The sequence below is a fragment of the Macaca mulatta genome, chromosome 11 (genome assembly GCF_049350105.2).
Source record: "Macaca mulatta isolate MMU2019108-1 chromosome 11, T2T-MMU8v2.0, whole genome shotgun sequence".
Taxonomy (NCBI): Eukaryota; Metazoa; Chordata; class Mammalia; order Primates; family Cercopithecidae; genus Macaca; species Macaca mulatta.
Window position 1 is genome coordinate 63,954,275 of NC_133416.1, and position 19,671 is coordinate 63,973,945.

General features: G+C 42.0%; 1 protein-coding gene across 9 annotated transcripts in view; it reads left to right on the forward strand.

The window, feature by feature from the left end:
- The window catches only part of HSD17B6 (hydroxysteroid 17-beta dehydrogenase 6), a 37,739-nt gene extending 25,155 nt beyond the window's left edge, over positions 1–12,584 (forward strand). For 8 of the 9 annotated variants that reach the window (XM_077952935.1, XM_077952934.1, XM_015152034.3 and 5 more), the window contains 3 exons: positions 5,307–5,565; positions 9,615–9,778; positions 11,908–12,577. In XM_077952935.1, coding sequence (XP_077809061.1) covers positions 5,307–5,565; positions 9,615–9,778; positions 11,908–12,125 — 641 coding nt within the window. In that variant the 3' untranslated portion in view covers positions 12,126–12,577. 9 annotated transcript variants of the gene reach the window in all.
- Positions 12,585–19,671: the final 7,087 nt, after the last annotated feature.

The window sequence follows — 19,671 nt, forward strand, 5'->3', positions numbered from 1 at the left end:
CACTGCAACTTTCACCTCCCGGCTTCAAGCGAGTCTCCTGCCTCAGCCTCCCAAGTAGCTGGGACTACGGGCACGCGCCACCACGCTGAGCTAATTTTTGTATTTTTAGTAGAGATGGGGTTTCACCATGTTGGACAGGCTTATCTTGAACTCCTGACCTCAGGTGATCTGTCCACCTCGGCCTCCCAAAGTGTTAGGATTACAGGCATGAGCCATCGCGCCTGGCTGGAATAATACTATATGTAGTCTTTTAGACTGGCTTCTTTCTTTTTTTTTTTCTTTTTTTTTTTTTTTTTTTTTTTGAGACGGAGTCTCGCTCTGTCGCCCGGGCTGGAGTGCAGTGGCCGGATCTCAGCTCACTGCAAGCTCCGCCTCCCGGGTTCACGCCATTCTCCTGCCTCAGCCTCCCGAGTAGCTGGGACTACAGGCGCCCGCCACCTCGCCCGGCTAATTTTGTAGTTTTAGTAGAGACGGGGTTTCTCCATGTTGGTCAGACTGGTCTCGAACTCCTGACCTCAGGTGATCCGCCTGTCTCGGCCTCCCAAAGTGCTGGGATTACAGGTATGAGGCACTGCACCCAGCCCAAAGTGTAAATTTTTTAAAAAACAATTTACTTTAAACTTGAAAATTTACTGATTTGGCTAAAAAGATTTTGAAAATCTAAAATGTACTTTAAAATATTACTTCTTTCCAGCACTTTGGGAGGCCGAGGTGGGAGAATTGCTTGAGCCCAGGAGTTCGAGACCAGCCTGGGCAACACAGTGAGATACCGTCTCAATTAAAAAAATAATAAAACATTACTTCTTGTCTGAGGATGTTCTTAACTCCCCAAGGCAGAGTCAGAAGTTATGGGTAATTATAGCCTCTGCTGTGCATACCCATTTATTTCTATTGTATTATTATTGTTTTCCCATCTGTTAGACTGTGAGCTCCTTGAAGATATGGGCTTCTCTTACTCATTTTTATATTTCCAACTTCTGGCATATTGCCTGGTACATGTTAAGGGCTCAACAAATGCTGAATGAATCTTCTATACTCATACTTTTGTCTATTACCCTTTTTATCTGTGCCCTTGGTTTCTTACTCCTCACACTTGAATTTCCAACTACCTGCCGCATTTCTCCATCTGGAAATTCTACTAGTGCCTGAAACTCACAAATTCTAAAGGAGTCTTTATTTTCCTCTCAGCTCTTCACCAATTCTTTTTTTTTTTTTTTTTTTTTTTGAGATAGAGTCTTGCTTTGTTGCCCAGGCTGGAGTGCAGTGGCGCGATCTTGGCTCACTGCAGCCTCTGCTTCCCAGTTCTCAGCGATTCTCCTGCCTCAGCCTCCTAGGTAGCTGGGATTACAGGCACACACCACCGTGCCCGTCTAATTTTTGTATTTTTAGTAGAGACCGGGCCAGGCTGGTCTCGAACTCTTGACCTCAGGTGATCCGACTGCCTCGGCCTTCCAAAGTTCTGGGATTATAGGCGTGAGCCACTGCGCTCAGCCTCTCTTTACCAATTCTACTTTTCTTTCTAGTCCTTTTCTCAGTTTATAATTTACTATCCATTCAGTTACAAAGACTTTTTACCTTGGAGTCTTTTTTAATCCTTATACTTTCAACCTTTCTGTATCTCTGTATTTTATGTGAGCCTCTTATAAGCAGCATATAGCTGATATAAAAACGAATCCAATCTGACAATTTTTATTTTTAAAGTGGAACATTTCTTTCATCTATACTGCTTTATTATTATTATTATTATTATTATTATTGTTATTGGCAAAGTCTCACTCTGTCATCCAGGTTGGAGTGTAGTGCCACGATCGGCTCACTGTAATGTCCAATTCCTGGACTCAAGCCATCCTCCCACCTCAGCCTCCTGAGTAGCTAGGATTGCAGGTGTGCACCACCACACTCAGCTAACTTAAAATAAAATATTTTTGTAGAGTGGGTCTCCCTACATTGCCCAGGCTGGTCTCAAACTCCTGGTCTCAAGTGATCCTAATGCCTCAGCTTCCCAAAGTGTTGGGATTACAGGCATGAGCCACTGAGCCTGGCCTTAATTATTATGTTTGGATTTATTTATTTCATCTTATTTTGTGCTTTTTCTTTTTTCCTGTTTCTTTTATCCTCTTTTGAATTGATTGTTTATTCCACTTTTTCCACTACTAAATTGAAAGTACTATAATATTTTCTATTTCTATTTCCCTAGTAGTTCCTGTAGAAATTTTAAATGCATATGTGGTTTACCAAATGTAAAATTAACATCTTTACCTTTCTCCTGAGTAATCCAAGGCCCTCAGAACACTCACATTTCAGTCATCCTTCCTGACATACATGCTATTGCTGCTGTGTATTTCAGTTCTGGTTTTTGGCTCTCCAATGTGTAATGTTTGTTTAGATTTATCCTCTTTTTACCTTTTTTTTTTTTTTTTTTTGCTCATTACTCCTTCTTGAATTTTCCATCTAAAATTTCTTTCTTCCTTACTGAATATATGCCTAAGAATTAGAATTTAGAAGGTGCTGGGGCAAAATCTTTTTTTTTTTTTAAAGAAAAATATTTATTAAAATGTCTGATTACCCTTATTCTTGAAAGATATTTTTGCAGATAGGCTAGTCTATGTTTATAATTACTTTCTCTTGGCACATTGGACACCATTCCAGTCTTCTGTCTCCTGTTGTTCATGTCCTTTTTTTTTTGAGAGGGAGTCTCGCTCTGTCGCCCAGGCTGGAGTGCAGTGGCGCGATTGGCTCACTGCAAGGTCCGCCTCCCGGGTTCAGGCCATTCTCCTGCCTCAGTCTCCACCCGGGACTACAGGCGCCTGCCACCATGCCCGGCTAATTTTGTGTGTGTGTGTGTGTGTGTGTGTGTGTGTGTGTGTGTGTGTGTGTGTATTTTTAGTAGAGACGGGGTTTCACCGTGTTAGCCAGGATGGTTTCCATCTCCTGACCTCGTGATCCAACCGCCTCGGCCTCCCAAAGTGCTGGAATTACAGGCGTAAGCCCCTGCTCCCAGCCTGTTGTTCATGCCTTGATAAGTCGGTTGTTAGCCTAATTGTTTTTCCTTTGAAAATAATCTGTCCTTTCTTTCTGGCTATTTAAGGATATTCTCTTTCTCTGATTTTATTATTATTATTATTTTTGATCTTTATTTTGGTGTGTTTAGGTATGGATTTCTCTGTTTATACTGCTTGGGATTTATTTTTTGGGGGGTGGAAAAAGTAAAGTAGAGGTTCCTTCTCAAAGACTTTCCTCCCCATCTAATTAGGAATAAATAGTGACTTTTTAAAAAACCAAAATTTATTCAAAGACCTGTACTAACATTCTTAAATATCTGCTAGCTGTAATAAAGAAATCAATGTACTTTATGTTCTTAGCTCCCACAATTTAACCTAAATATTTGCCTGACGTGCTTATACTGGTCCAAACAAGTATTAGGTCATAGCCTGTTCCTCTTCTTTATTTGAAGGTGTTTTTTTTTTTTTTTTTTTTTTTTTTTTTTTTTTTTTGAGACAGAGTCTCCCTCTGTCGTCCGGGCTGGAGTGCAGTGGCGCGATCTCGGCTCACTGCAAGCTCCGCCCCCTCGGGTTCACGCCATTCTCCTGCCCAGCCTCCCGAGTAGCTGGAACTACAGGCGCCGGCCACCACGCCCGGCTATTTTTTTTTTTTTTTTGTATTTTTAGTAGAGACGGGGTTTCACCGTGTTAGCCAGGATGGTCTTGATCTCCTGACCTCGTGATCCGCCCGTCTCGGCCTCCCGAAGTGCTGGGATTACAGGCCTGAGCCACCGCGCCCGGCCTTTGAAGGTGTTTTTACCTTTCTCAACATTCCACAAATTACTTCCTCCTTCCTTTGCTCTCCTCTGCCTTTGCCTCTTTTAAAAAGTTCTAAGTGAGGCCAGGTGTGGTGGCTTATGCCTGTAATCCCAGCACTTTGGGAGGCCGAGGAGGGCGGATCACGAGGTCAGCAGATCGAGACTATCCTGGCGAAGATGGCGAAACCCCGCCTATACTAAAAATACAAAAAAAAATTAGCTAGTCGTGGTGGCGGGCCCCTATGGTCCCAGCTACTCGGGAGGCTGAGGCAGGAGAATGGCACGAACCCGGGGGGCGGAGCTTGCAGTGAGTGGAGATACCGCCACTGCACTCCTGCTGGGCAAGACTCCATCTCAAAAAAAAAAAAAAAAAAAGAAGTTCTAAGTTGCTAGCCAATTAAGACAAATACAAAATGTGAGGTCCCGTTGCAGCCAATAAAAACCAGACACAACAATAAAACAGACAAGTCGGGTTATAAATGGCCCTGTCTCCTATGTTCCGTATACTCGCATGGCGAAACTGCTGGCGAGTATACCCTTTCTGCAAAAAGTAAAAAAAATAGCCTTACTAAAAAAATTAAATTTATGTTCAAGTGCTATTTCTTTACGACACCAAAAAACAAACACTTTAAATAGGGAGGGCTTCTTTAATCTGTTCATTATCACTTCTGGAAAATTCTTAGCCATCATTACTTCAAATACTGCCTTTATTCCATTTCCCTCCCTTATTTCTGGATCTGATTAGACATATGTTAAATGTTTTTACTTTGGTCTGACTTCCTTTTTCTTTCATGTTTTTCATCTCTTTATATTTGTGCCATAGTCTGTATAATTTTCTTTACTGTCTTCCAGTTTGCTATTTTCTTTCTTCCACTATGTCTATCTCCTATTAAACCAAATTTTAAAATTTAAAAATGTCTACCAAATTTTAAAATTTCAATAGTTGTATCTTTTATTTCTGAAAGTTTTATTTGGTTCTTTCTCAAATCTGCTTGATCAATTTTATAGTATTTTTATTAATATTTTCAATGCTTTTATTTAACAATTATATTTAGCAGGCTGGCTGCAGTGGCTCACGCCTGTAATCCCAGCATTTTGGGAGGCTGAGGCAGGTGGATCACGAGGTCAAGAGATCGAGACCATCCTGGCTAACATGGTGAAACCCCATCTCTACTAAAAATACAAACATTAGCTGGGTGTGGTGGCACGTGCCTGTAGTCCCAGCTACTTGGGAGGCTGAGGGCAGGAGAATCTCTTGAACCTGGGAGGCAGAGGTTGCGGTGAGCTGAGATCGTGCCACTGCACTCCAACCTGGCGACAGGGTGAGACTCCGTCTTAAAAATAAATTATATTTAGCAAACTTGTATGTTATATAATTTGGGCTGCAAACTCTCCTGGGGTGGTTAGTGGTTATGATTCCTCAAGAGTGATTCTTTCCCCACCAAAGTTCAAAATAGAGTATTTTTGCCTGAAATGAAACTTCTGATACGACTTTTAATTGTTTTAGGACTCTGGGGACTGGTGAACAATGCAGGCGTTACTAAACCAGTGATCTTATGTGAGTGGCTGAACATGGAGGACTCTATGAATATCCTCAAAGTGAACCTCATTGGTGTGATCCAGGTGACCTTGAGCATGCTTCCCTTGGTGAGGAGAGCACGGGGAAGGATTGTCAATGTCTCCAGCATTCTGGGAAGAGTTGCTTTTTTTGCAGGAGTCTACTGTATCTCCAAGTATGGAGTGGAAGCCTTTTCAGATATTCTGAGGTAACTCTCTTAAGTTAAAACAAAAACAACTATTGAGCACTGAAATATGTCCCAGGCATTGTACTAGTTGCTTTCACCTATCTTATTTCATCACTCCTCAAATCTTGATACACAGATATTACTACTAGTTTATTTTATATAGACAACAACCTCAAATTTACATATCTTTCCCAAAGTTCACCTATCATAGCCAGAATTTGGCAGAACTGTGTTTTGACCCAGGTCTTTATCTTCTACCATTATGTCACAGTTTAATTCTCAATATTTATTTTTTAGTTTTGAGACAGGGTCTCACTCTGTTGCCCAAGCTGGAGTGCAGTTGTGTGATCATCATGGTTCATTGCAGCCTCAACCTCCCGCACTCAAACGATCCTCCCACCTCAGCTTCCCTGGTAGCTGGGACTGTGGGTGCACACCACCATGCCCAGCTAATTTTTTGTAGTTTGCAGGGATGGAGTCTCATTATGTTGCCCAGGCTAGTCTCAAACGCCTGGGCTAAAGTGATCTTCCTGCCTCAGCCTCCGAACATGTTGGGATTACAGGCATGAGACACTGTGCCCGACCTGGCTTTTATTCATGCATTCTTTCAGTTCCATGTCCTTCCACCAGCTGCTTCATTCTTTTTATAGAACCTCCCCACCCCAGTATATATGTGTGTGTATCATATATATGTGTGTATGTGTATTTATTTATTTTCTGAGACAGAGTCTCACTCTGTCGCCCAGGCTGGAGTGCAGTGATGCAATCTTGGCTCACTGCAACCTCTGACTCTTGGGTTCAAGTGATTCTTGTGCCTCAGCCTCCCAAGTAGCTGGGACCACAGGTACATGCCACTACATCTGGCTAATTGTTTTAATTTTAGCAGAGATGGGGTTTCACCATGCTGGCTAGGATGGTCTCGAACTCCTGACCTCATGTGATCCACCCACCTTGGCCTCCCAAAGTGCTGAGATTACAGGTGTGAGCCACTGTGCCTGGCCTATTTATTTATTTTTAAGAGACAGAATTTCACTATATTGCATGGGCTGGAGTGCAGTGGCTATTCACAGGCATGATCATAGCTTACTACAACCTTGAACTCCTGGGCTCAAGCTGTCCTGCTGCCTTAGCCTGCTGAGTAGTTAGGACTACAGTCCTGTACCACTGCACTCAGCCTATTTTCCTTACAATTCTTGAGAGAGAATCCTATTGGCTGAGTTCGTTTTTTGTGTGTGCCAGGCGACACCACATTGTGTGACATTTTTGTGCATGGTTATGGGTAAGACACTGCTGGAAGTACTTTCCATCCATTAAATCATTTAACTTTCAGAGCAACCCAATGAAGAAGGCATTATTTTTATTCTTATTATCCATCTGAGGAAACTGAGGCACAGAGGTTTGGTAATTTGCTCGTGGTCATATTGGTAATCACAGGCAGAGCTACTGTTCAGCCTTGCAAGGGACTCTCCTCCTATCAAGTCCCCTTCCTGGTCCAATCAGCTGTGGACAAGAGGCTGTAGTAACATGGTCCAAAATATTGCTGTGCACACTCCTCTTTAGCAGGGGCTGACTTTTGGGCAGTTTCACTTGGAAATGCGCTGTGAATATTAAAGGCAACATGTATTGACTTTCTATGACCACTGTGATAAATTATCATAGGTAATTTATGGTATATGGTGTTTTAAAGCAACACTTTTTTTTTGTAATCAGTTTGTAATTGGTATCACTGGGTCAAAACTGAGGTGTTGACAGGGCCACATTCGTTCTGAAATTCTTTGGCTGTGGCTACATCACTCCAGTCTCTGCCTCAGTGATCACATCGCCTTTTCCTCTTTTGTCAGTCATCAAATCCACTTCTGCTTCTCTTATGAGGATCTTTGTGATTGCATTTAGGGCCAACGCAGATAATCTAGGATAACCCCCTATCTCAACAGCCTGAACTTAATCACACCTGCAAAGTCTTTGTCACATAAGGTAACATTTACAGGGATTAGGACCTGATCTCTTTGGGGGCCATGTACCATGACTGGTGTGTAAGTGTTGCAATGTGAGTGTTACATGCCTAGGGAGGAAACAGAGAAATAGCCAAGAAAGTACATGAGTTGTTACCATGTGGTAGGCACCTCACTTGGCTTCCTGCCTATCTAACGTTCTGTGTACTGCCACAGGGCTGCTGTGTGATTTACCACCACCTACGACTGGTCTCTCAGACTCCTTGACTCATTCCCAGACTAAGAGCAAAGATATATCCTTCCAACATTCCAATGACTATGTAATTCCTTTAGAAAATTCAAGTTCACCCTAGTTGTGCTCAGGATAAACAAGCAAAGGAAATTTTGTTCTATATTTGCATTGGAGTGTTAAAGGGGAATGGAGACAAGGGGTGGTAGAAATCAGAGTGAGAAAACTCCAAGGAGAAGTGAAATTTAGAGGAGGAGAGTCACCTCTGGCTGCAAAGCCCTTTCCTCTTCTCCGTTGCATATGGGCACCTGGAGACTCTTTTTGAAGCTCTAACATGGAAGGTTTTAGGTTTTGGTTTGGTAAGCGAGGCTTTTCCCTTAGAACAGTAATTCTTAAACTCTAGCATGCCTCAGAGTCACCTGGAAGGCTTGTTAAAACAGATTATTGAGTCTCACCCCCAGAGCCTAGACTGGGGCCCAATACGTTGCATTTCTAAAATGTTACCAGATGCTGATGATGCCATTGATCCAGGGTCCACACTTTGAGAACCACTGCTTAGAGGTCATAATGCTTTGTGGTCTGCCTCCTTATGGACCATTATTTCAAACGTTTCTCCTTTCTATCAGCTTCAGCTTCGTCTTCTCCAGCAAGGTTGCCTGAACTTGTAGTTTAGGGAACACTCCTCATCACTGTCCCTAGAGCTCCTAGAGTATGCCTCTGCCATGGTGCACAATGCCGTCTTACTTCTCTCGGTGTAGGTGGTACTTAGTGCAGTACTTAGCCTATAATCGGCCCTTGATAAGTATTTTTGGAACTGTTTGTTAAACTAACTTGAATATTCTGGAACTGGCAATTTTAATGCTCATATCTGTTTCATTAGTGATCTTTTAGTCAACACACTGTCATTTTCCACAAGCCCATGCTTTTGCATGTGGAATTCGCATTGCCTGGTTTGTTACTCTTCCCTTTTCTTCACTTGGAAATTTCCTTTTGTCTTTTAAGATAATAGTCCCCAACCTTTTTGGCACCAGGGACCTGTTTCGTGGAAGACAGTTTTTTCACTGCCCTGGGTGGGGGTGGTGGGAAGAAAGAGATGGTTTTGGGATGAAACTGTTCCACCTCAGGATTCTTATAGGGAGGGCACAACTTAGATCCCTCGCATGCACAGTTCACAATAGGATTCATGCTCCTATGAGACTCTAATATCTGGCTGATCTGACAGGAGGCTGAGCTCAGGCGGTAATAATGCTGGCTTGCCCACTGCTCACCTCCTGCTGTGTGGCCCAGTCCATAACAGACCGCGGACTTACCGGTCTGCACCCCAGGTTTGGGGATCCCTGCTTTAAGACTCAACTGAAATATTTTTCTCCTCACTGAAGACTTCCCTGACTCCCTCAGAAAATCTATCTGTACCTTCTTCTCTACTTTCATAGCCCCTTGAATGCCTCTCCTTTATCATTCTTTTGAGTTGTGTTGTAATTATTTGCCTACTTATTGGACTCACCCACTGTGAGCTTTCTGAGGTGAGGAACTGAGTCTTAATCTTCTGAGTTTGTGAGACACTTAGCACAGTGCCAGTCATAATAAATGCTAATTTTATTTATTGTCATTGGTATCCTTCATGCCTCTAGAGTCTAGCACACAGTAGGTACTTAATAACTCTTTATTAAATGAGTGATTCTAGAGTTGAATGGTTATGGTAGTTGGTGTAATAATTTCCTAATTGTTGGATCCAGGGATGTTTATATTAAAATTTTTTCCTCTCCATTTCTTTATTCTTTAAAATATTCAGTAAAGGTATTTTATAATCTTTTTTATTTTGCTTTTCCTTCCTGAAAGCATTGAAATGGTGGTGGTTTTTAATCATAACTTGTGGGGTTTTATTTCAGGCGTGAGCTTCAACATTTTGGGGTGAAAATCAGCATAGTTGAACCTGGCTACTTCAGAACGGGAATGACAAACCTGACACGGTCCTTAGAGGAAATGAAGCAAAGTTGGAAAGAAGCCCCCAAGCATATTAAGGAGACCTATGGACAGCAGTATTTTGATGCCTGTAAGCTTTTTTCTTTTGATAGGGATAATGGGTACCCTGTATTAGTCCATTCTCATGCTACTATGAAGAAATAACCGACACTGGGTAATTTATAAAGAAAAGAGGTTTAATTGACTCACAGTTCTGCATGGCTGGGGAGGCCTCAGGAAACTTACAATCATGGCAGAAGGCACCTCTTCACAGGATGGCAGGAGAGGGAATGAGTGCTAGCAGAGGAAAGCCCCATATAAAACCATCAGATCTTGTGAGAACTCACTATTGTAAGAGCAGCATGAGGGAACCACCCCCATGATTCAGTACCTCCCACCAGGTCCCTCCCACGACATGTGGGGATTATGGGACTATAATTCAAGATGAGATTTGGGTAGGGACACAAAGCCAAACCATATCAGTACCCTTGCATGAGAAAGGGAAAAGAGGGTTGGTGGACAATGATTGGCAGATCCCCTCAGAACAAAGTTCCTTAAATAAAACCTTCCCAAAACAGAAGGAAGTCAGGAAGGTCCCAGTGCTCTCATGGTTGGCTTGGTCTGATGACTATCACAGTTGAGGAAGGGGACATATAGGCGGCCTGGGGCCAGGCTCTTCCCTGCCCTGTCCTCTGTGGGCCGGGGCACCTAAGCACTAGGAGGTATTACATACTTAGAGGCATGGAAGCTTGAGAGGGTGTGCCCCTTGGTAGCATGGCAGGGCTGGTGTGAGATGTCTGCTCAAGTAAAGTGCAGTCTTCATCATTGTTTACCCTTTTGATAACAAAGGGCTTGTCCACAAACTATGTGTCTTAATGTGACAGGAGAAAGCATGTAGGTGGGAAGAGGTAAGTCAGTGAGGACAAGTCTTTGCAGGGCCTTATGGGCCATTCCCCGAGGCTATACTTCTCATGTTCAGGTGATAGGAGCCTTGTGGGAGTGGGACTGGTCAATTTCCTATACGAATATTATTCTGAAGACCTGGAGGAGGAGGTGGCAGTGAAAAATGGGAATGACTTCTAATAGGTATGGGGTTTCTTTTTGGGATGATGAAAATGTTCTAAATGTAGATTGTGATGATGATTGCACAACTCTGAATATACTAAAAATTATTGATTTGTATACTTTAAATGGCTGAATTTTATGATATATGAATTATATCTCAAGAATGTTAAAAAAAATTCCAGTTGAAAAAGTATATTCCCATATCTGTGTTGTTCTAAACATATTTTAAATTCCTCTAGTAACAGAATTGAGTTGTGTGTGTGTGTGGTTTTTTTTTTTTTTTTTTTTTTTTTTTTGAGACAGAGTCACACTCTGTCACCCAGGCTGTAATCTTGGCTCACTGCAACCTCTGCCTCCCGGGTTCAAGCAATTCTCCTGTCTCAGTCTCCTGAGTAACTGGGACTACAGGCATGCACCACCAAGCCTGGCTAATTTTTGTATTTTTAGTAGACATGGGGTTTCACCATGTTGACCATGCTGGTCTCAAACTCCTGACCTCAAATGATCCACCCGCCTTGGCCTCCCAAAGTGCTGGGATTACAGGCATGAGCCACTGTGCCCAGCCATCAGAATTGAATTTTGAGGCCAGGCATGGAGTCTCACACCTATAATTCCAGCACTTTGGGAGGCCGATGTGGGCGATGTGGGAGGATTGCTTGAGCCCAGGAATTCAAGACCATCCTGGGCAACATAGTGAGACCTTGTGTCTATAAAAAATAAACAAAATTAGCTGGGCATGGGGATGCATACCTGTAGTCCCAGCTATGTGGGAAGCTGGGGAGGGAGGATCACTTGAGCCTGGGAGGCAGAGGTTGCAGTGAGCTGAGATTGCACCACTGCACTCCAACCTGGGTGTCAGAGCAAGATCCTGTCTCAAAAAAACCCCCCCAAAAAACCAACCAAACAAAAAAAGAAAAAATGATTGAGTTTTAAAATTAAAATTAAATAAAATCCAGACTTTAGTTTTCATTCTAGTGCATTAGCTACTGTTTAAGTGCTCAATAGCTACATGTGGCTAGTGGCTATCATATTGGGACGCACATTCTAGATCATTCTATCTTGTAGAAATTAGATGTGCTTAGACTTCTGTGACTGCATGATCATAAAAATATAGGGAATAAGATTGTTGACCACCATTTCTTTTTTTGTTTACAGTTTACAATATCATCAAGGAAGGGCTGTTGGGTTGTAGCACAAACCTGAACCTGGTCACTGACTGCATGGAACATGCTCTGACATCAGTGTATCCACGAACTCGATATTCAGCTGGCTGGGATGCTAAATTTTTCTTCATCCCTGTATCTTATTTACCTACATCACTTGCAGACTACATTTTGACTAGATCTTGGCCCAAACCAGCCCAGGCAGTCTAAAGAAAACTGGGTTGGTGCTTCTTGGAATGAAGACAAAAATCTGAAATTAATTGTTAGTGTCTCAGTAATCCTGATTTAGAACCCAGGCTTTTTGTAAGAATGCATTTTCTTGCCTAAATTCATTTATCTGTCATCATCAGAGTACTAACATGTTTATATTTCAGATATCCAAAGCTTACCACTTTAGGTGATGAATCTTTACTATTTCACCCCTTTTTTGATGAGACTATTTTTCCAGAGTGAATCATTTGTTCTTGCCTTATTAAACACAGTAGATGGAAAACAATTTAACCTATTTTGAAGTCATTTCTTTACGAATATGAATAATTGTTCTATGCTTTAATAATCTATTGTGAAGAAACTACTAAGAAATATGTTAATGTGTTCATCCTTACTTGAAATGGGTCTGTATTATGGTACTTTTAATAAATATTTGATTTTTCTTTCTCTTCCCTTTTTGTCAGCAGTCTTTTTTCTCCAATACATTTCTTCCTTTTTTAAAAAGAAATTATTGGCCAGGCATGGTGGCTCACACCTGTAATCCCAGCACTTTGGGAGGCCAAGGAGGACAGATCACAAGGTCAGGAGATCGAGACCATCCTGGCTAACACGACGAAACCCTGTCACTACTAAAAATACAAAAAGTTAGCTGGGCGTGGTGGCGGGTGCCTGTAGTCCCAGCTACTTGGAAGGCTGAGGCAGGAGAATGGCATGAACCTGGGAGGCAGAGCTTGCAGTGAGCCAAGATCGCACCACTGCACTCCAGGCTGGGTGACAGAGCGAGACTCTGTCTCAAAAAAAAAAAAAAAAAAAAAAAAGGTCTTTGTTGGCCAGGCATGCTCTATTGGCCAGTCATGGTGGCTCACGCCTATAATCCCAGCACTTTGGGAGGCCAGGCTGGGTGGATCACCTGTGGTTAGGAGTTTGAGACCAGCCTGACCAACATGGTGAAACCCCATCTTACTAAAAATACAAAAGTTAGCTGGGCGTAGTGTTGGGCACCTGAAATCCCAGCTACTTGGGAGGCTGAGGCAGGAGAATTGCTTGAGCCTGGGAGGTGGAGGTTGCAGTGAGCCGAGATCACACCATTGCACTCCAGTGTGGGCGACAGGGTGAGAATCTGTCTCAAAAACAAAACAAAACAAAAAAAAGTCTCTGTTCTTATAATAGATTGGCTGAGTATGGACTTCTAGAGTTGGAAATAATTTTCTTTCAGGATTTTAAAGACATTGCTTCACTTTCTTGTTGTATCCAGTAAGAACTTTAATGCCATTCTGATTCTTGTTCCTTTGTTCCTTTTTGTCCCTATTCTATGGAAGGTTTTAGGCTCTTTATTTAGAAGATAAGTACATAAATGTTTATTTTATTTGGAATCTTTATCTTTTATTGCAGGCGTTCTAAAACTTCACAATGATGGACATGGGGTAGATCTTCTATTCAGTTATTGTACTGGGTACTTAGTACAAGTCATGATGTAGGAGAGAGATTGGAGAATTGCTGAAATGATGGCAAGAAGGTTGAGAGAGGATTGAGTTTGGTGCATAAGTGGGAGAACTGGCTTCAAATAGTAGCATGACTTAAGAAAGAGTTTGTTTTCTTAGGCCAGGCATGGTGGCTCACGCCTGAAATCCTAGCACTTTGGGAGGCTGAGGCAGGGGTGGATTACCTGTGGTCAGGAGTTCAAGACCTGCTTGGCCAACATGGCAAAACCCTGTCTCTACTAAAAATACAAAAATTGGCCCAGCGTGGTGGCTCACGCCTGTAATCCCAGCACTTTGGGACACCGAGGTAGGCGGATCACGAGGTCAGGAGTTCGAGAACAGTGTGGCCAACAAGGTGAAACCCTGTCTCTACTAAAACTACAAAAATTAATTAGGCGCGGTGGTGGGCGCCTGTAATCCCAGCTGTTCAGGAGGCTGAGGCAGGAGAATCACTTGAACCCGGGCAGCAGAGGTTGCAGTGAGCCGAGATCGTGCCACAGTTCTCCAGCCTGGGCGACAGAGTGAGACTTCGTCTCAAAAAAAAAAAAAAAAAAAAAAAAAAAATTAGCCAGGCGTGGTGGTATGCACCCATAAGCCCAGCTACTCTGGAAGCTGAGGCATGAAAATAGCTTGAACCTGGGAGATGGAGTTTGCAGTGAGCTGAGATCGCACCACTGCACTCCAGCCTGGGTGACAAAGCAAGACCCTGTCTCAAAAAAAAAAAAAAAGTTTGTTAATTAATAGTAAATTAGTAGATAGGAGGTCACTGGTATTGCTTCAGTGACTCATCTATGCCAGGATTAAAGTCTGTGCATCTTCTGGCCTTTTCTTCTAGCTTGTCACCTCAAGGTTGTAAGATGGTTGCTGCAGATCCAGACATCACTTAAGATTTCAAATGACACCATATAGTTCAACCTAAATAACAAACAAAGGGAGGCTCTCTAAAAGAAAAATACATTTATTTGGGAATAGAGTGCTGCAATGAGAATATACCTGTCATAGTAAGCTATGTGCATATTCAGGGAGGTAAAGGAAGACAAAGGTTAAGAAAAGAGGCAGATTGCACAATTGTTTTAAATAATTATATTTGGCTACAAAGGTAAATAACAAGGATGATGTCAGTCCTGGCTGGACAGGCAGTTCTGGGGCAGATGTTCTTGCGGTGTTTTTTATGGAAGTTTCAGATGGCTTCTGTGCAAGGATATGATTTTTCCAGAGTCTTTTTTTGTGAGACATACAAGCCTAAAGAACCTTCTCTTCGTGGCCTTCCCTGGCTCGATTTGTCAGGGCTCTTCTTTCTTTAAACATTCGTGACTCCATTTTGATTCTGGCAACTTTCACACAAAACACAATGATAGTATGAGGGAGAAGGGTGGTGATGTCTGCATCTGTCCTCTTCCGTGAGAACAAAAGATTTATCAGAAATCCCCACTGCAGACATTCCCTTATATGGGTGACCCCTATATGGGTTACTTTTGAGAGTAAAAGGAGGCACTTTTATTTATTTATTTTTTGAGTCAGAGTCTTGCTGTGTTACCCTGGCTGGAGTGCAGTGGCGCAATCTCGGCTCGCTGCAACCTCCGCCTCTTGGGTTCAAGTGATTCCCTTGCCTCAGCCTCCTGAGTATCTGGGATCACAGGTGTGTGCCACCATGCCTAGCTAATTTTTGTATTTTTAGTAGAGAGGGGGTTTCACTTGGCCAGGCTGGTCTCAAACTCCTGACCTCAAGTGATCCATCCGCCTCAGCCTCCCAAAGTGCTGGGATCACAGGTGTGAGCCACCGCGCCTGGCCAGGAGGAACTATTAATCATTTACACGGAACCCTGATTTCATCTTTACACATTATATGAATGTATCAAATTATCACATATATCCCCAAAATAAGTACATCGATTATGTATCAATACAAAAAATTTAAAAAAATTTACACAGGGATAACAAATATAAATGAATACTGTCCCAGGTAAATGGAGACATCTGGTCACCCTGCTTTGATGTAATACCATTATCTAATCTTTAGTTCTTATATACATTCTGCCAGTTGTTCAAAAAATGTTCTATATAGCAATTAAATTTTTTCCCCAGGCTCTAATACAGGATCTTACTTTGCATTCAATTGTCATGTTCCTGTTCTCACTAAATTTTGAATAGCTTAATTCTTTTTCACAATTCTGTCTTTCACAATTCTGACATTTTTAAAGAGTATGGGCCAGTTATTTTGTAAAGCGACCCCAAGTTGGATTGTTTTTTTGTTTGTTTGTTTGAGACGGAGTCTCGCTCTGTCGCCCAGGTTGGAGTGCAGTGGCGCCATCTCGGCTCACTGCAAGCTCCGCCTCCCCGGTTCAAGCCATTCTCTTGCCTCAGCCTCCGGAGTAGCTGAGACTACAGGCGCCCGCCACCACGCCCGGCTAATTTTTTTGTATTTTTAGTAGAGACGGGGTTTCACCGAGTTAGCCAGGATGGTCTCGATCTCCTGACCTTGTGATCCACCCGCCTCGGCCTTGCAAAGTGCTGGGATTACAGGCTTGAGCCACGGCGCCCGGCCCCCAAGTTGGATTGTATGCTGTGTCCTCATTTTTAGATCCAGGCTATTCATTTTGGCAGAAATGCCACAGAAGTGATATTGTGTTCCCCTCACTGCATCACATCAGTAGGCATAGATGTGTTTATCTCATTCTTGGTGTTAATTTTGAATCCTTGATTAGAGTCTGCCATGCTTCTCCACTGTAAAGTTAACATTTTTTCCTTTGTAATTAATAAGTAATTTGTGAGGATAGCTTGAGATTGTATAAATGTCCTGTTCCTCATCAAACTTTAACAAATAATTTTTAGAATTACTAATGATTCTTATCTAAATCAGTTATTACTATGATGGTTGCAAATAGTGATTTCTAACTTCATCATTCCATCTATGTTTAAAAGGTGACATGTCTATCTCCTTTATTTTTTATTTAAGAATGGACTAATTGGCTGGGTTAGGTGGCTCACGCCTGTAATCCCAGCACTTTGAGAGGCCGAGGTGGGGATGGATCACCTGAGGTCAGGAGTTCAAGACCAGCCTGGCCAACATGGCAAAACCCCACCTCTACTGAAAATACAAAAATTAACCTGCATCATGGTGTGCACCTGTGATCCCAGCTACTTGGTAGGCTGAGGCACAAGAATCGCTTGAACCTGGGAGGCAGATGTTGCAGTGAGCCGAGATTGTGCCACTGCACCCAGCAAAAAAGAATGGACTAATTCTTATTTTATTCAATTAGTTATAAACCATTTATATCATTATGTCTCGAAGCAAATCTCACACATAATATAGAAACTGTAATTTTAAAAATGTTATAATTTGCAATAGCAACAACAAAAATATAAGGTACCTAGGAATAAATCTAACAGACTTTGTATAATACCTTCACGTAGAAAAGTATAAAATTGGCTGGGCACAGTATCTCACGTCTGTAATTCCAGCACTTTAAGAGGCTGAGGAGGGCAGATCATTTGAGGACAGGAGTTCGAGACCAGTCTGGCCAACATGGTGAAACCCCGTCTCTACTAAAAATACAAAAGTTAGCCAGGCATGGTGGTGCATGCCTGTAATCCCAGCTACTTGGGAGGTGGAGACAGGAAAATTGCTTGAACCCGGGAGGTGGAGGTTGCAGTAAGCTGAGATTGCTCCATTGCATTCCAGCCTGGGTGACAGAGCAAGACTTGGTGTCAAACAAAAAAGAAAAGTATAAAATTTTATTGAAGACATTAAGGCCTAAATAAATGTAAACATATACAATACTCATGAATAAAGAGTCTTAATATCATAAAAAATATATCAAATAATTTATAAATTTAGTATGATTCCAGTTCAATTAATCAAAATTCCAATAGCTTTTTTTTTTTTTTTTCAATTTTAAAATCTGATTTTCAAATTTAATCGGGAGAGCAAACGGGCAAGCAGAGCCAAGACAATTTTGAAGAACAAGCTGAGGGAAACTTGCCTCCGTAAACATTAAGACTTACAGTAAAACTGTAGTAACATAAACAAATAGGTGCAAGGTAAAGATAGACAAATGGATGTAAGCAATAGAGTGGAAAGGCTGGGTGCAGTGGCTCATGCCTGTAATCCCAACACTTTGGGAGGCCAAGGTGGCTAGATCACCTGAGGCCGGGAGTTTGAGACCAGCCTGGCCAACATGGTGAAACCCCATCTCTACGAAAAATACAAAAATTAGCTGGATGTGGTGGCGCACGCCTGTAATCCCAGCTACTAGGGTGGCTGAGGCACGAGAATTGCTTGAACCTGTAAACCAAGATTGCGCTATTGCACTCCAGCCTGGGCGACAGAGTGAGATTCTGTCTCAAAAAAAAAAAAAAGAATAGAATGAACATATATGAAAACTTGATATGACAGTGGGAGGAAAATGAGGTGGTGGGGAAATGATCCAATAAGTGGTGAAAGGACAACTTTTAAAAAACAGAGAATAATACCTATCCCATACCAGGCACAAAAACAAATCCCAGTGTAATAAATACCTAAATGTGAAAAACAAAACTTTAAAAGATTTAAAAAAAATTGAGAATATATTTATGTCTTTAGGACAGGGAAGCCTCTTGAAACAAGGTACACAAAACTTAATTACAAAGGAAGATTGTTAAATTTGATCAAAATTAAGAACTTCTCTACATAAAAATACCCCTTAACTTAGAGCAAAAAGACAAGCCACCAACTGGGCAATATATTTACCCCATAGATAACCACAAGGTTTTACTGTTAAGAAATAGAATTTGGGCTGGGCACAGTGGTTCACACCTGTAATCCCAGCACTTTGGGGAGGCTGAGGTGGGTGGATCATGAGGTCAGGAGATCGAGACCATCCTGGCTAACACGGTGAAACCCTTTCTCTACTAAAAATACAAAAAATTAGCTGGGCGTGGTGGCAGGCGCCTGTAGTCCCAGCTACTAGGGAGGTTGAGGCAGGAGAATAGCGTGAACCTGGGAGGCGGAGCTTGCAGTGAGTTGAAATCACGCCACTGCACTCCAGCCTGGGTGACAGAGTAAGACTTCGTCTCAAAAAAAAAAAAAAAAAAAAAAAGAAATAGAAATTGTAGGCTGGGCGTGGTGGTGTACACCTGTAATTCCAGCACTTTGGGAGACTGAGGGAACTCCTGAAGTCAGGAGTTCAAGACCAGCCTGGCCAACATGGCAAAACCCCGTCTCTACTAAATACAAAAAATTAGCCAGATGTGGTGGCTCATGCTTGTAATCCCAGCTACTTGGGAGGGTGAGGCAGGAGAATTGCTTGAACCTGGGAGGCGGAGGTTGCAGTGAGCTGAGATCGCCCCATTGCACTCCAGCCTTGGCAACAAGAGAGAAACTCTTTCTCAAAAAGAATAAAGCTGGAGGCATAACACTACCTGACTTCAAACTATACTGCAAGGCTACAGTAACCAAAACAGCAAGGTACTGGTACCAAAACAGATATATAGATCAATGGAACAGAACAGAGACCTCAGAAATAACACCACATATCTACAACCATCTGATTTTTGACAAAGTGACAAAAACAAGCAATGGGGAAAGGATTCCCTGTTTAATAAATGGTGCTGGGAAAACTGGCTAGCCATAAGCAGAAACCTGAAACTGGACCCCTGGCTTACACCTTATACAAAAATTAACTCAAGATAAATAAAGACTTAAATATAAAACCTAAAACCATAAAAACCCTAGAAGAAAACCTAGGAAATACCGTTCAGGACATAGGCGTGGGTAAAGACTTCATGACTAAAACACCAAAGGCAATTGCAACAAAAGCCAAAATTGACAAATAGTATCTAATTAAATGAAAGAGCTTCTGCTCAGCAAAAGAAACTATCATCAGAGTGAACAGGCAGCCTACAGAATGGGAGAAAATTTTTGCAAACTATCAATTTGACAAAGGTCTAATATCCAGAATCTACAAGGAACTTAAACAAATTTACAAGAAAAAAGCAACTCAATCAAAAAGTGGGTGAAAGATACCAATAAACACTTCTCAAAAGAAGATATTTATGCGGCCAATAAACATATAAACAAAACCTCA